Genomic DNA, 14418 nt, shown 5'->3' with positions numbered 1-14418 from the left:
GGGGGGGGGGGGGGAGAGCTGGTTACTCAGAGTTCGCAGTAGACGTTTATATTTAGCTGGAAGGAGGAAGAGTGGGGGTCAAACGAGGAAAGGAGGGGTGCTGTTTGTCATAATACACTTATCCAGTCGCTGAGAGGTGTCGGGGGTCGTCAGGTGTCCTTTTAGGATGGAGTTGTGTTTCAAAACCGAGTCACTGCAGCTGTGAAATATAGCTTCTGCTCCCTGCTCTAGAAGTTTCCCTCATGCGATACATACACACATGATATGCCGTAGAGCGTTTGCCAGGGGGATACCGGGCATTCCTGTGTATTCAACTGTGCACACACACATGTGGCATATGTCCGCGCTCCAGGGGTCGGCTGGCAGTTAAATAAAGCAGCGCGCCAGAAGTGAAGGAATGAGAGAGGGGCAAAGAGGGAGGGAGAGCGAGAGAATGGCAGAGGAGAAGAAGGAGAGGGAGGGGCAGACAGATTTATTTCCACAGCTGAGTGCTGCCCCTCTCCTCTATGTGGATCTCGGTTAGACAGTTGAAAATAGTGGCGAGAAACAAGGGGGAAGACTGTGGAGAAGAAGGGAATAAACCAAGTGCAGGAGGAGGACTGTGGACATGGATACCCTCGCACTAGAGGCCACCAGCAGTAAAAAGCCGGCTAACGGGGCCGTGGTGGGTCCCCCGGTGCCGGTTCAAGCCCCTGTCAAACGCAAACCTGCTAAAAAAGCTAAAAAGGCTGTTGTTTTCTTTGAGGTGGAGATACTGGATGCCAAGACCAAGGACAAGCTCTGCTTCCTGGACAAGGTGAGAACTTATTTCTTCTCCTCATGTATTTTTGTTCATCTTGATTTATTTAAGGTTAAGTATGCTTTTCTAACTTCAGCACTGCAAAACATATTGTTTAAACACTGTATGTGCACATTGAATTGTCTTTGTGCCTGTGTTGTTATCTGTCTGTTTACTAAATGCAACAGGTGCACTATGTCTGGTCCTGCATTACAGTGAAATATCTTTGTTTGTGAGTCAGGTATTTTCTAGAACATGGTTGAGCTGCTGTAGCTGTAGCCCTTGCTGCTTGCTGTCTGTCATTAGGTGTGTAACTGGCAGTAAGGAGACACACACTGGAGCCCCTTCTTACGCATGTGACACACCACTGCTGGGTTCAGTTATCTGGATAAGGAAGGGGCTTTTGGCACACACATACAGGGAGCGGACACAATATCATCAACTGCTGTGCGGTTGTGTGAACCAATACGACACTTTCCAACAAATCCAACCTTTGAGAAGTTTACAAAGTTAACTTTGCATTGGGATTCTGTTGGAGAGTTGCTGTATGGGTCCATATTCATTATAAAGCATTACAACACAAACCTATAGCATCAAAACTGCACGTGTCCACACCCTGAACATGTCATGCAGAGAACAAATCTGTACAGTATCAAAGGAGCTCCTACATGTTCATCATATGATGTCCTCCATAATGTATTCTTTGGGATATTCACAATATTCATTTAGAAGAAAATCTTAACAGTACATAAATTGGACTTTTCACTTTTGAGACTTGAGACAAAAACACACAGATAAACTTCACCTGTCCATGTGAAATAGTTTTGTTTTAGATCTCATTTTAGAGCCTGTTTACTGTTTTCATCATGGCCTTCAGAAGTTGGTTTACTCCAGTCCTGCTGGCAGCTCTGTTTTAGGTGGTTGAACTAAGTGCGGAATAGGTATCAGTATCTCAAGATATCCCTCTCCCTGCATTGTTAGCCAGAAGCCAGCTGCTACTCCTAGAAATCTAGAAGGGTTTATACCTCTGCAACGTGGTGAAGGGAACTTGTATGTATTATATGTGGAACAAATTCTATGTACTGTAATTTTGAGGATATATTTACAGCCTTTTCTTGACTCTGTTCCTTTGTTCCTCCATTATCAGGTTTTTTTTTTTTTTTTCAATTTGAAAACAACATTGTTTACAAGAGTTTACATATTAAGGTGGAAAGAAGGTATTTGTATCAAAAGACTGAAATATGTTGAAGCTCGTAGTGGAAATCCTCCTCACAACATGAGCACAGTTGGATATGTGTGGCAATGAATCCACCCCAGTTGGATACAGGTGCAGGACAAAAGCAGCAAAAGAATGGTAGTTTGCACAAAAAACATTGTTAGCTCCCTAACATGTCATCCGGTAACGTTTTGTCCAGGTCTTTGCCAGACAAACAAGCTCTGTTTGATTTACAGATTATAGAATGTCATGTCAGATTTTGCTAAAGTGATATTGACTCAAGTTGTGTTTACAGTCAGGATTATAGTATCACCGTTGTATTAGCCATGTTTATCTTGGTAGGATGTTTAAGCCTATTGTTTTACCAGGTATATTTACAGTAATTTGGACTTGGCCTGTACTTTGTTAGTTTTGTGTTAGACTGCTTTAATTAGTGAGTGCCTGGCCTGTAAGTCCATCGACTGTTGCATTAGGGGGCTTCAGTGTGTTGGTGTGAGGTCTGTTGGCGTATAGAGTTGCATTAGCCAAGTTTACAGTGGTGTTAGTCCGTCAGTAGGGGAAGACACCGCTTATCAAAGGCTGCTCCTCAAGACCACGAAGTATAAAGTGCGAGTATCCTTGGTGGATTATCCTGTTGTCGGATTAGCAGAGTTTCCATGGTGATAGCACATGCAGACTTAACAGTTTCACAGTTTCAGATATAGAACTGGATGTGGACAGAGGGTCCTATGGGGGACTGGTTTCCCAAAGTAGGCTAACAGAGCTAGACTAACAGAGTGAGTTAGAAATAAAACTCTAGTTCTGTGTCATGTCTGAGTCAGGGTTTATAGGACAGACTCTGTGAGCTTGATACTGAATGAAACCTCTAGAAAGAATTGGGGGGGGGGGGGGGGGTGTCACAGAGAGGTGGTGGTCTCAGTGATTCAATCTGCTGAAATGGCCCCTTGTGGTTCGTTTGGGTGACAATGAACAGAAGCTAAGTCAATTAGTAAGCAGCAGACCCTCTACAGTCTTACTCTTCTGCAACAATGCCATAGATCACAGTTTATGAACTTCTTTTTAAAATACAAAATTAAATTATCTGTCATCTTTTCGGTATCGGCCATGAGAAGCCATGCTGTTGAGAGCACAACCGTCAAGAAAATACTAGTTCTTTAAGTTCCAGGCTTCCTAAAATGCCATTAAAAGGAAAGCGTTTCGGTATATTCTCCAAAACACTAAGATAATCTAGTATTACTACACTGTTTATACAGAACAGTGCTGGCCTGGGTACTTAATTATACACCAATCAGCCATAAAACATGACCACCTGGGCACCCTGGATCTGTTGGATCGGGACCACCAGGGCCAGCATTCGCTCCCAACGTGCATCAATGAGCCTTGCCCCCATGACCCTGTCTCCGGTTTAGAGTCGCTCAGATCCCTCACGCTGCCCATTTTTCCTGCTTTCTAACACATCAAGGACAAAATGTCCACTTGCTGCCTAATATATTCCAAACCACTGACAGGAGCCACGATAACCAGATAATCAGTGTAATTCACATTCTGTCGGTGCTCATAATGTTGTGGCTGATCGGTGTATATCAGCCGTAACATTATCATCATAATGTCTGCAGGGTCCAAAATGAACACCCAGTTTGGGAAGAAAATGCATTTGGAGTCACCTGCCAGATGGCCAGTGAATAATCTGTTTACATGTTATTAGAGATGTGGCAACACATTCACATGAAGTCTTTGTGAGAGGTGCTGTTTGAATGACACAGCAGCTCCAAGATCCTGGCTAAAATCCAAAGCTCAAAACCAAGTTGCAGTTTTATGGCCGCTAAAAAATATTTTGGTCGGTAAATTTTCTGTTTACTTGCAGTCAAACTGGCAGATGAGCCAAAAATGTGTTGTGTGAACTTTGTCCTTGATGGCTTGATAGTAATTTGCAATTCCATGTTTGAGACTTGAACTTGTTGAACATTAATGTGCTGTATTATTTTGTTCAGTGCCATCGGGGCTTTCACACAGCTACACGTAAGCTGATGAGCTCATCTAAAAGGAACTTGGCCACAGCACACATACAGAAAAAAATGCTTTTTCTTGCGTTAGTCTTCTCCTATGTCACACGTTTGCTTAAATGGTGCGATTGCATAGAGGAGAACACATATAGGATTTCACTGAAGCATCTTGGCTCTCCTACTCCGGGCCATCAGGGAAATATCGGCTTGCTGCTAAAATGTTTGGAGAAACTTGTGACTGAAGTCATGAATGTCAAAGGCTTTGAGAGAAATTTGATACTGATGTCTGAAGTGCTATAATGATGTAATGTCCAGATAGTATTGCAGAGTTTGTTACTAATATACTAATAAGGACATTTCTGATGCATTATTATTTCAGGTCATTGTTCATATTTTCTTTATTACAGATAACATCAAATCTGAGCCTGTGGCTCACGGTGAATGAATTTAACTGATAGCGTTAACCCTGAATCTCATAAAGATCCCTCGACCTAATCATAGCCATCCAGACATCCACTACGCTACTGGAGTTTAACGCTGGTCATAATGGTGGTACTTAATTCTGTACTATTTGGGCAGCACACACCCGACTAATAAGCAGAATAGCTTAATTAATAAGAAATCCCTCAAGTTTAATGGACTGCCCCCCACCCACGCAGAGCTGAAGCCATTGAACATAGGATGGAAGATATCAATGATAACTAAACAATGATTATTGTGTTCATTGTTTATTCGTATCACACACCGTAGGCACTCCTGTTAACAAACTAGTCGTGCAGTTACTGTCCCAGCCCTAAAGCTACCTCGAGTCAACAGATAAAACTATTCAATCTATTTAATTTATGGCAATATGGAGAGGATTTTTAAATCACCTGCCTGTAACAACTGTGTGTGTCCAGACTGCCTGTGTGCTCTTCATGTTTCTGTTTTGCAGTCATTGTGTTTATATTTGGGGTAGTTGGGCCATAGCTGGCAGCCTGGCACAAGGTCGTGTACTTTGGCTGCGGCTTTGTGTGTGTGTCTGTGTGTATTTGTGCCTGGGGTCTTTGAAACCCTAATACCAGCTGTTGAGTACCCCACATCCATGGGGTGTGTGGGCACAGCTAAATTTACCACTAATCACCATCATGAATGTAAAACAGGATTATTATATGTTCCTTTGTGCGTGTGGGTACACATGTCCAACCATTTATTTATTGTGGTGTTATTTGTAGGTCGAGCCAAATGCCACTATCGGGGAGATCAAGTCTATGTTCCACAAGAGCCGTGAGTGCCATCTCTCTGCGGGCTCTAAAGCCTCATAAATCAGATTTAAGATCAAACTAATCTTCAAGCCACGCACTTTCTGCGCCGTTTTAAGATGTTTGTGAAGTATTTATCTGTCTGTTTCAGATCCTCAGTGGTACCCAGCCAGACAGTCCATTCGCCTCGACCCCAGTAAGTCAGTGTGATCTATCAGTATACTTGAAGTGAATGTAGGACTGCTTCTCTCTACAATCTACTCATAATTTACTCATTAAGTGAATGTGTGTGTCTCAGAGGGAAAGTCTCTGAAGGATGAGGATGTACTGCAGCATCTCCCTGTGGGAACCACGGCAACCTTCTACTTCAGAGACCTGGGAGCCCAGATCAGCTGGGTCACAGTGAGTACAACACCGAGCAAACCGAGGGGAATATTTGCATGTGCCCGGTGGTTGTCTCCAACGCTCTGACTTATCCTGTCCAACTGTCTTTTCTTTCAGGTCTTTCTGACAGAGTATACCGGCCCTCTGGTCATCTATCTGATGTTCTACTTCAGGGTTCCCTTCATCTACGCACCCAAATATGACTTTACCACCAGTAAACACTGGGTCGTACAGTGAGTGTCTCTAACACGTCTTCACAAATAGTTAGGTGGAGCCTTCTTGTCCCGCAGCGGTTTGGTCACAGCAGGCACATGTGTCGTCTTTAAGTTGAGCATGTCTCAACTTTAAGGGAATAGTTTGACATTATGTGAAATACGCTTGTTTGCTTTCTTGCAGAGAGTTAGATGAGGAGATCAGTCCCACTCATGTATGTGTCTGTAGGCTCTTGATCTTGGTTGGCTTTCCTGCAGAGCTCTTTATACCATGCCATGTAACTGCAATCCTCTTTTTGTGTTTGTGCTTTTTGCAGTCTCGCCTGTATGTGTCACTCCTTCCACTACGTTAAGAGGCTGCTGGAGACGCTGTTTGTCCATCGCTTCTCTCACGGAACAATGCCGCTACGCAACATCTTTAAAGTGAGATGCATTCCCCAACACTCTGTCATATCTTGCCTTACATTACCACCACACCGGAGTCTCATTGACAGTGTTCCTGTCACATTCTCCTTTCCAGAACTGTACCTACTACTGGGGCTTTGCAGCGTGGATGGCGTATTACATCAACCACCCGCTGTACACACCGCCCAGTAAGCATGCATGCACCTACACATCCATACACTCAACACTCGTACACCTGTTGTAACTCCTTTTCATCAGTACTCATGTTAACTGTGTCTTGTTGCAGTCTACGGGGAGCAACAAATCCGACTGGCCCTCATTGTATTCTTGGTGAGAGTCTTTCTATCCTCGACACTTTTGTTCTGTAATTAGTTTGACTGATGAATATTAACAAACATCATTTAAGTAGTGTTTTTGTCCATTACTTTTAGTTTCTTTGTCATCCTTGTGAGTGTACTATGAGTTTTGTTTTCATTATCTTTTGCTCTACACTCTGTATTAAATCACTTGTGTGACTGTTTTCTTTCGTAGTTCTGTCAGATCGGCAACTTTTCCATCCACGTTGCTCTTCGGAACCTCCGTCCACCAGGTACACACACCTGTAATATACACACACACACACACACACATCCTTAAAGTCCAGGTGAAACGGAAATCAGAGTGCTATTTGCTTCCAAATACTTAGGCATTTCCTGTAAAAACAGGCAGCTAGGGAGGGATTTGTGAATGAATCTCCGCTCTGTGTCACTAAAAGTTGAAGATTGATTGACAGGTGAATGTCATGAGATTGTTTTTTAATTTTTTGGGTTGAATTCGTTTAGTTGATGCCAATGTATGCACGCGTCACATTTAGTTTTACAGGACGACATGATAAGGTTTTTTAAAAAGCAAATGTTCTCTGACATTCCCTTTCTTTTGCTGCCTCCATCCAGGCTCTAAGACGAGGAAGATTCCCTATCCAACCAAGAACCCCTTCACCTGGATCTTCCTGCTGGTCTCCTGCCCCAACTACACCTATGAGGTAACATCTTTCATTCAACAACTGATGGCTACGTTTTCCCCACATGAATGAATACTGCACAGCTGGAAGTTTTAACCCCTTGGGAGATGAGTCCATCTTGTTACACTATCTCATGTCTAGCTATTTGTATTGCATCATTGTACACTGAAAGTTATATTAGTTAAACCTTTGGCTGCTGCCCTCTTGTGGTTTGTGGTTGTGTAACATCCCTCCTCCTCCTCTCAGCTGGGTTCCTGGCTCGGCTTCACTCTGATGACGCAGTGCCTGCCGGTGGCCTTCTTCACCTTGGTGGGTTTCATCCAGATGACTGTGTGGGCCAAAGGGAAGCACCGCAGCTACCTGAAGGAGTTCCGCGACTACCCTCCTCTCCGCTCACCCATCCTGCCCTTCGTCCTGTAGAGGGCTACTTGACCAGTCCCTCACCCATTCAGCTCTTCCCGATTTGTAGGAGTCAAATACACCCCTACCTCTCCTCCCCCAGCGCTAACAGAGAGGGTGACCCTTGTTCCATCCTGCAAAATGTACACTGGAGCTTAACCAACCAAATAGTTTCTTCCCCTTCCTGTCTGCAGTTCCTGCCATGTTGAGTGAAAATGTAACACGTGTAACACTACACTTGCTGAAGTTGTTTTTAATGCCCACAAACAAACCCATTCTGATTGATTAATTGACTTCTGAGTGTTTGAGTTCCCAGAGCAGTCTTCACCTTCAAACAACCCAGTGCATACTGAATGAAGTACTGAGTAAAAGATATTAAGATGTCTACTACGCTTACGTCATTTTAAAGTTGTTTTGGGGCTGCGTTTGGTGATATTCAGCAAAACTTAAATTCTTCAGTTTTGATATCCAATAATCTAAATTTGAAATCATGACAGCATTTAATTTTGTTGACTTCTGAAGTAATTTATTAAAAAAAGGTAAACAAAAATGTTGTTTCCTTGTTGTGTTCCATGTGTCACTATGTGTATTTGTAGCTACACCACCACTCCTGTCCAAGACTGCTGGAGCTTCGTACACTGGGTGTACTGTGTAGAGTTTAAAGTGAATGGGACTGGGTCATTTAAATGTGTCATATTGATGTAGCATCACCAATAGGGAAAACGGTCAAGTAATACAGGACCAGTCATGGTTGAAATGTGCATTTGTCATCTAGATTTGGCTGCAACTGCACAATATGTTCAAACATGTGGCTGTTTGTCACAAATGCAAGTACAAGCACTGTTTCAGAGTCCTACAAATACTGAATATGTAAAAAAGACCATGGATACAATTTGGAGCAGGAAATAGTTTGTCTATATGGATAGAGTTGTCCTGAACCAGGGGACGAAGACTTTAGCCAAAATATACAAATATAACAATGAATCTAAATAATGTTTTTGTTGATGTCCTCCAGAGGATTACTGTATGTGTGGATATGAATAAGACTGCGGGGTGTTGAGCTTAAACAATGTTGTTTATTGTGAACAGCAGCACATATATACAGAGAAGAAGTATCAGAGGATCCACTGATCATGCAGCTGTAGCCTGAGCCTCGATTCTCTTCTTCCTCAGCTGGAGCCTCCTCTCTCTCTCATACTCCTTCATACGCATCACGTAGCTGGAGACAGAATAACACGGCGTACATTGTTAATGACGAGGATATATTTTAACAGGATAAAGGCATAATTGTTAAATCTTGTAGTTGAGGATCTAAAATGTACTTAAGTACATTTAACAGCTGTTTAATCTTTGAGACATAATGTTAGTTTTTGTGGAGCTTTTTCAAAAAGATTTCCATAAACTTGAAGATCTTTTTAAACCAATGTGGATGAGAAGTTCTGAAAATGATCACAAAATTTTTTATTTCACCATCTATAATTCCACAACTGGGCAATGTGTCAGTATTTGCATCATCTCTACATCTTTTGTGCTGATTACATTCATTCATTCCTCCTATTGGCTTTTTGATGCACTTGCAGTGGCGTGTTAAATGTGGTTGTGTTGGATCTCTACCGCTGTCTCCCCCGAGCACAGGCAGCCCCTGCTCTCACACACACACAGCTCAGAGTGGAGTAAAGAAACAGCGAGAGAGTTGACACCGGCTGCACCGTGCATGAAAACGAGTAAAACCGGCTGGCGTAAAATAAAAAATCAGATCAATAAAGCTCAACATAACCAATACCGATTAGTTAAAAGATGTCTTGATTGGCGCCAATACTGATCTGATGAGGACATTAGCGTCAGTTTCCCCTCTACACATAACAGCCTTACATACAGTGACAGCGAGTGAGTGTCCTGAAAACTTTAAACTGTAAACACTTACTCCTGGTGTTGGCAGTAGTCCCAGTCGTGTTTCTCATGCTTGCAGGCCAGGAAGTTGGGCCAGTTGTCCCTCTTGCACTTCATGAGTTTCAGGAGGTGATGGGCACAATAGTCCCGCTGCTCTATAGGCAGCTGGGCCAGGTTCATCTGCTCCTGGGTTGCTACCATCTCTGGAAAGGGGATACAAATGTTACTCTGCTGTACAATAAACGGTCGTTTTGCACCCTATTAGAGATGATCAATCATGGCACAGTGCCATTTAGATTGGATTAACTCACTCAAATGCCGTTCCATGCAACAAACTGGAGCGAGATTTTAAATGGTTCATTCCTTGTTTTGAAAAGGTGACCTTTCTGAAGTTGGGTCCACTGACACTGACTTCATGATATTGTACAAGCTAAAGTTATGAATCAGATTAATGTGCAAATCAAAAAAATTCATATATAAGGCTACATTAACACTGCGGGCCTTAGCAGTCAATTCAAATGTATTGCTCTGGTCTGATTATTTCTAATCATGTCTTTTTGTGGACAATGGCTGTCACTTCTCAGAGCAAACACTGACTTGTTACAATTGTCAAGTGTCACCCCAGTTCCACCTAACACCTCACTGTCCCTCCACTAATGCATACTAGTGACAAAAGTCCTATGTATTCTGATATGACTGATACAAGATGTTCACTCAAAGGTCGCAATACAAAATAAAGTCACTGTCACAATCTCTCTTTGCTGGTCAGAAATTAAACTTGATTCAAGGTGTCGAATTAAAAATAGCTCTCCAGCAGACATATACCGGTATGTGAATTATGGTTTGCATGTGTCTGTATCTGCACATGGCATCAATACAATAAGAATGCACTTCACACTTAGATATGATGGCCTGTGTTTGCAGTATATCTACATATAGTGTTTATTGCTTATTGAGAATAAACGTGGTAAACTGTGCTATATAATTTGTTGTCAACAGCAATACACCGAAACCAATTACTAAGCCTTAACGAGCCTTCTGAATTTACTAAGTCAGGTTTTTAATTCAATTCAATATTATTTGTATTTATTGTATTTGCTGAGATAACAAGTTCTCTCTCATGTCTATACTGTACTCCTTATGACCGAACAATTCTACCTAAATATGTAATTATTTTTTATAATAGAAATATTAGGATTACTTTAAAACGTCTTGTTACCGGGTTATCTGTACTATCCTGTCAGTCTTTGGAGGCTAACTCACTAGAAAAACAGCGTAAACTACCCAGTTCACTCACATCATCATCATCTTAATGTTACATTACAATAGCATTGTGTATGAGTAATATATAACCTATTGGAATCGGTTCTTCTATGGATCAACTAAAAGTGAATACACAGACTAGAACAGGACACTTGATCACTTCACTCCTCAGACAGCAGTTAGCTGCTGAGCTAACCACCATGTTGACGGCCATAGCACCAAGCTGATTCAGGCTAACGAGTTAAACCATCATAACAAACCAAAAGTATTTTAAATAACGTTAAAAAACAGATTGTATGATGCAGTATTGTGTTTCTGTGAGGCGGTAACTGCGGACAGACCTCTCTCTTTCCTTTCTGGAAACCCAAAGTCGGGGTCGAACTCATATTTCCTGGACGGGTCCGGTTCGGTGTCGGTCTCGGTGATATACCGTCTGCCCAGGTGAGCTCCCATGGCACCGACCACTTGAATGCACGGTTACCTAAAATATATGTATTTGCTTTGCCTCTGCAGCGTTACTCTCCTATATTTGCAGGCTGACTGTACTGTGTGCCATTCGGTCACCTCCACAAGCTCCTGCTGCTACTTCCGCCGCTCACCGGAAATAAACAGCACAGGAAGGTCTTCTTCTCCTGCTTCTTTTACGGCGGTTGGCACCCTGCTCATTACCGCCACCTTCTGCTCTGGAGTGTGAAACACAACAAAACTAAAACAACAACAAAAACACACACACACAGCCAAACGTATACTGTATCCTCTGTGCTTTACCTCTATCACCTGCTCCTGGTGATCTATCATATAAATAGAAAACCTCTGTCTTTACAGAAACACCTTCCTTCTGCCCAAATAACAAAGCTTCTGCTGGCAGGTGTCGTGTGTTGTTTCCAATAATTTATGAATTTATATTTATGAATATTGGTAATGAGAAAAGGACTGTTTCAGTTGTAAATATTTAGTGATGTAAACCATACACACATTACAGTTGAGCTCAATAATCAGTGTTTTCCAGCATGGCTGGATTACCACGTGGGTAACAGCACCAGGGGTCTCATTACAGAAGCTTATGACATTGGATTTATGGCATCACAAAATCATGTTTCCTAACTGAATTTGGGAACAAATTATCTCTATTATAGGAATTTAGCTATTACAGAGCAGACCAACTGAAGAGTTTCCTAAGTTAGGAATCCTAATTTAGGCTGGCACAGACCCTACCCTAAATTAAACAATTTGAACACCAAAATATTATGTTTAGGCTACTCCAGCCAAATGATAATGCTTTATTATATTTCATGTATTGAAGGGTATAAACTGCCAAGACTGACTGACATGATTATTGCCTCAGACTCATTGAAGATAAACGCCAGTCTTTTCTTGTCCATTATAGCAAGTTAGTTAGCCATAGACAAGTACAGTGAGACAGCCGCTGTCAAGGACACATGCAGTCCAATGTAAATGACATAAATCAAGTTTTCAGTTCTAGTTTAGGATTTCTTAAGATAAGATGCAAGGTCTGAGACGGGATAGAACACAGCCATGAGTTTAGGAATTGTGACTGTAATAGTATTTTTCTTTTTTATTAAACTTAAGTTAAAGGTCCAGTGTGTAACATTTAGCAGGGTCTATTGGCAGAAATGGAATATAATATTTGTAGTATAATCACCTTAAAATAAGAATGGTTGTATTTTTGTTACCTTAAAATGGAGTCCATCGTATTGAACAGTGTTGTTTCTACAGTAGCCCAGAACGTACAAACCAAACACTGACTCTATACAGGGTCTTTCCTGTGTTTCACGTCCATCATAGTTTCTTTTAACATGCGTGGAAGGAGAGCAGTATTCACATGGTTGCAATCTGCAACTTCACTGCCGGATGCCACTTAATCCTAAACACTGGTCCTGGAAGATAGACCAAGCAGTTAGGAAGGGAAAAAATATATATGTGGGTAAATATATTTTTGTGTGATTCATGGGGAACAATCTTGTGGCTCTCTGTCAAATTGTTACTAATAACATTACTGGTGGCTTTAGTAAGTCCTGGTAAGTCATCACAGTGAGCCTGTATATACAACACCAGAACCCCTGAAACTGAATCAAATAGAAACCAGTATTAAAACAAATAAATAAAAACATGCCACTACATAGGGCACAAGCTCTACCAGGTTAGCTCACAGGACGACCAGAAACCAGTTTCATTTAAGAGTACTCTAAACTATGCTCTTAACTTAACAACATAAATACTGCATTCAGTATTTATTTATTAAGATAAACCTTGTCAGAGGGATCATAGAGGCATACAAATAAATTTATTTATCACATTTTACACTCACACATACACACAACTTACATAATTTTCATAGTGCAAACATTACAGTGTGTGAAAACCCAAAGCTTTGATGTTATTATTGTATTTATTTGTTGCTCTGTCTTGTAGTGTATTGAAGTGTATTGAAACAAAATATTATAATATGATTAATATTATAAAATATATATTTTTATTTGTAATCTGATGTTATTCCCCTGTGCTTTTAAAAGTTAAGATTTCTTATAATTATTGTTGTTATGTTTCCCTTTATATCTTGTCTTTTCCACTCCCATTATTCTTCTGTTTCCTTTCCTCCAAGGAAGCCAAGCATAGTAGTGGAACTTTGTGCAGCTGCTGAAGGTTTTGTCACTGATAGAGATCATCATTGCTTTCCTCTCTGTACTGACTTGGCCTGCCTGACCCAGAGTCTGACCCCTGACCTCCAGACCGGGTACCAGTAGCAGAAGGGAACCTAGGTGGAGAAAAAAAAAAGAATAAGCCTTTAATGTGTCTTGAAGAGATAAAGACTATATTGTCTGTAGTGACACATACTGTATGATGTACTTGGATTATGTGTACCTAAAGCTTCCAAAACCTCGGCTCTGCTGCAGAGTTTGGGCAAACATTTCATATTTGCGGATGTCGTTATCACTGACAGAGCGACGGGCAAATCGCATCGCCTCTTCAAAGTGGTCCTTCCTGATCTCTGGGACTGGATCAAAGTCCTCATCCTGCAGAGAAAAACATTTTGAGGACTGTCGTGTGTGTGTGTGTGGTGGGTGTGTGTGTGTGTGTAGCATGTGTGTGTGTGTGTGTGTGTATGCACATGCGTTTTGTTTTGTGTGTGCGTATTTGTGTGTGTTTCCCTAGTCCAAAAGGCTGGAAAGTTACAAAAACCCACAGCCGCCTTACCCGGGAACTTGTAAATCTTCCACCAGTCTCTTTCTGTACCGGAAGCACATACAGGCCTCCTAACAAATGCCACTAGCTCAATTGTGTCGTGGTCCTAGCCGTGTCGCTGGTTGTGGTGTGAATGGGATAGATGTGTGTCGCTCTCGCTAGCGTGATGTGAGTGTTGAATCGCATTGTGATGAAAAGTAAAGCAACCCCACGTAGAATTGTCCCGTACAGTGTGATGTTTGGAAACCACACTACCTACATTACTACCCAGATGATGACCGTTATCTTGGCCTGTCAGCTTCCCCAATTCAGTCTCGCAGTTATCTGTCCAGTAATGTCAAGTCCCGTTGCTATTATCCTACTTATTTATCTGCTCGCTGGCCTTTCTCGCCTTTTAATTAGATGTACTACAAGTACTCGCGC

General features: G+C 41.8%; 3 protein-coding genes across 3 annotated transcripts in view; 1 reads left to right on the top strand and 2 right to left on the bottom strand.

The window, feature by feature from the left end:
- Positions 1-416: 416 nt before the first annotated feature.
- Positions 417-8188, top strand: tecrb (trans-2,3-enoyl-CoA reductase b). The gene is made up of 11 exons (XM_035661016.1): positions 417-796; positions 5212-5263; positions 5390-5434; positions 5537-5640; positions 5740-5855; positions 6152-6257; positions 6355-6427; positions 6526-6569; positions 6771-6828; positions 7172-7260; positions 7486-8188. Exons 1-11 carry the CDS (start codon positions 608-610, stop codon positions 7657-7659), a joined length of 1050 nt encoding a protein of 349 aa, XP_035516909.1. The 5' UTR covers positions 417-607; the 3' UTR covers positions 7660-8188.
- A 506-nt stretch (positions 8189-8694) lies between these two features.
- Positions 8695-11412, bottom strand: ndufb7 (NADH:ubiquinone oxidoreductase subunit B7). Its single transcript, XM_035661018.1, has 3 exons — positions 11133-11412; positions 9563-9731; positions 8695-8857 (listed from the first exon to the last, which is right to left on the bottom strand). The coding sequence occupies exons 1-3, from the start codon at positions 11242-11244 to the stop codon at positions 8770-8772; spliced, it is 369 nt and encodes a 122-aa protein (XP_035516911.1). The 5' UTR covers positions 11245-11412; the 3' UTR covers positions 8695-8769.
- Positions 11413-13074: 1662 nt separating this feature from the next.
- The window catches only part of zgc:136908 (uncharacterized protein LOC563679 homolog), a 9134-nt gene continuing 7790 nt past the window's right edge, over positions 13075-14418 (bottom strand). Inside the window, exons 17-18 of the mRNA XM_035659937.1 lie at positions 13675-13826; positions 13075-13567 (exon numbers count right to left, since the gene is read on the bottom strand). Of these exons, the coding sequence (XP_035515830.1) occupies positions 13462-13567; positions 13675-13826 (258 nt within the window). The 3' untranslated portion in view covers positions 13075-13461. The remainder of the gene's footprint in view (positions 13568-13674; positions 13827-14418) is intronic.

The sequence above is a fragment of the Morone saxatilis genome, unplaced genomic scaffold (assembly GCF_004916995.1).
Source record: "Morone saxatilis isolate NCDOM2014 unplaced genomic scaffold, NCSU_SB_2.0 Contig17, whole genome shotgun sequence".
NCBI lineage: Eukaryota > Metazoa > Chordata > Actinopteri > Moronidae > Morone > Morone saxatilis.
The sequence above is the reverse complement of the archived record's forward strand: the minus strand, read 5'-3'. Positions and strand labels throughout refer to the sequence as shown.

What these genes read in the sequence shown, in the direction of transcription:
- ndufb7 (XM_035661018.1), bottom strand. Translation starts at nt 11,244, where the DNA reads ATGGGAGCTCACCTGGGCAGACGGTATATCACCGAGACCGACACCGAA. An exon ending in TCCAGAAAGGAAAGAGAGAG is followed by an intron (nt 9,732 to 11,132) that starts GTCTGTCCGCAG and finishes TCCCCTTTCCAG; the next exon opens with AGATGGTAGCAACCCAGGAG. An exon ending in GACTACTGCCAACACCAGGA is followed by an intron (nt 8,858 to 9,562) that starts GTAAGTGTTTAC and finishes TTCTGTCTCCAG; the next exon opens with CTACGTGATGCGTATGAAGG.
- tecrb (XM_035661016.1), top strand. Translation starts at nt 608, where the DNA reads ATGGATACCCTCGCACTAGAGGCCACCAGCAGTAAAAAGCCGGCTAAC. An exon ending in AGCTCTGCTTCCTGGACAAG is followed by an intron (nt 797 to 5,211) that starts GTGAGAACTTAT and finishes TGTTATTTGTAG; the next exon opens with GTCGAGCCAAATGCCACTAT. An exon ending in GTCTATGTTCCACAAGAGCC is followed by an intron (nt 5,264 to 5,389) that starts GTGAGTGCCATC and finishes TGTCTGTTTCAG; the next exon opens with ATCCTCAGTGGTACCCAGCC.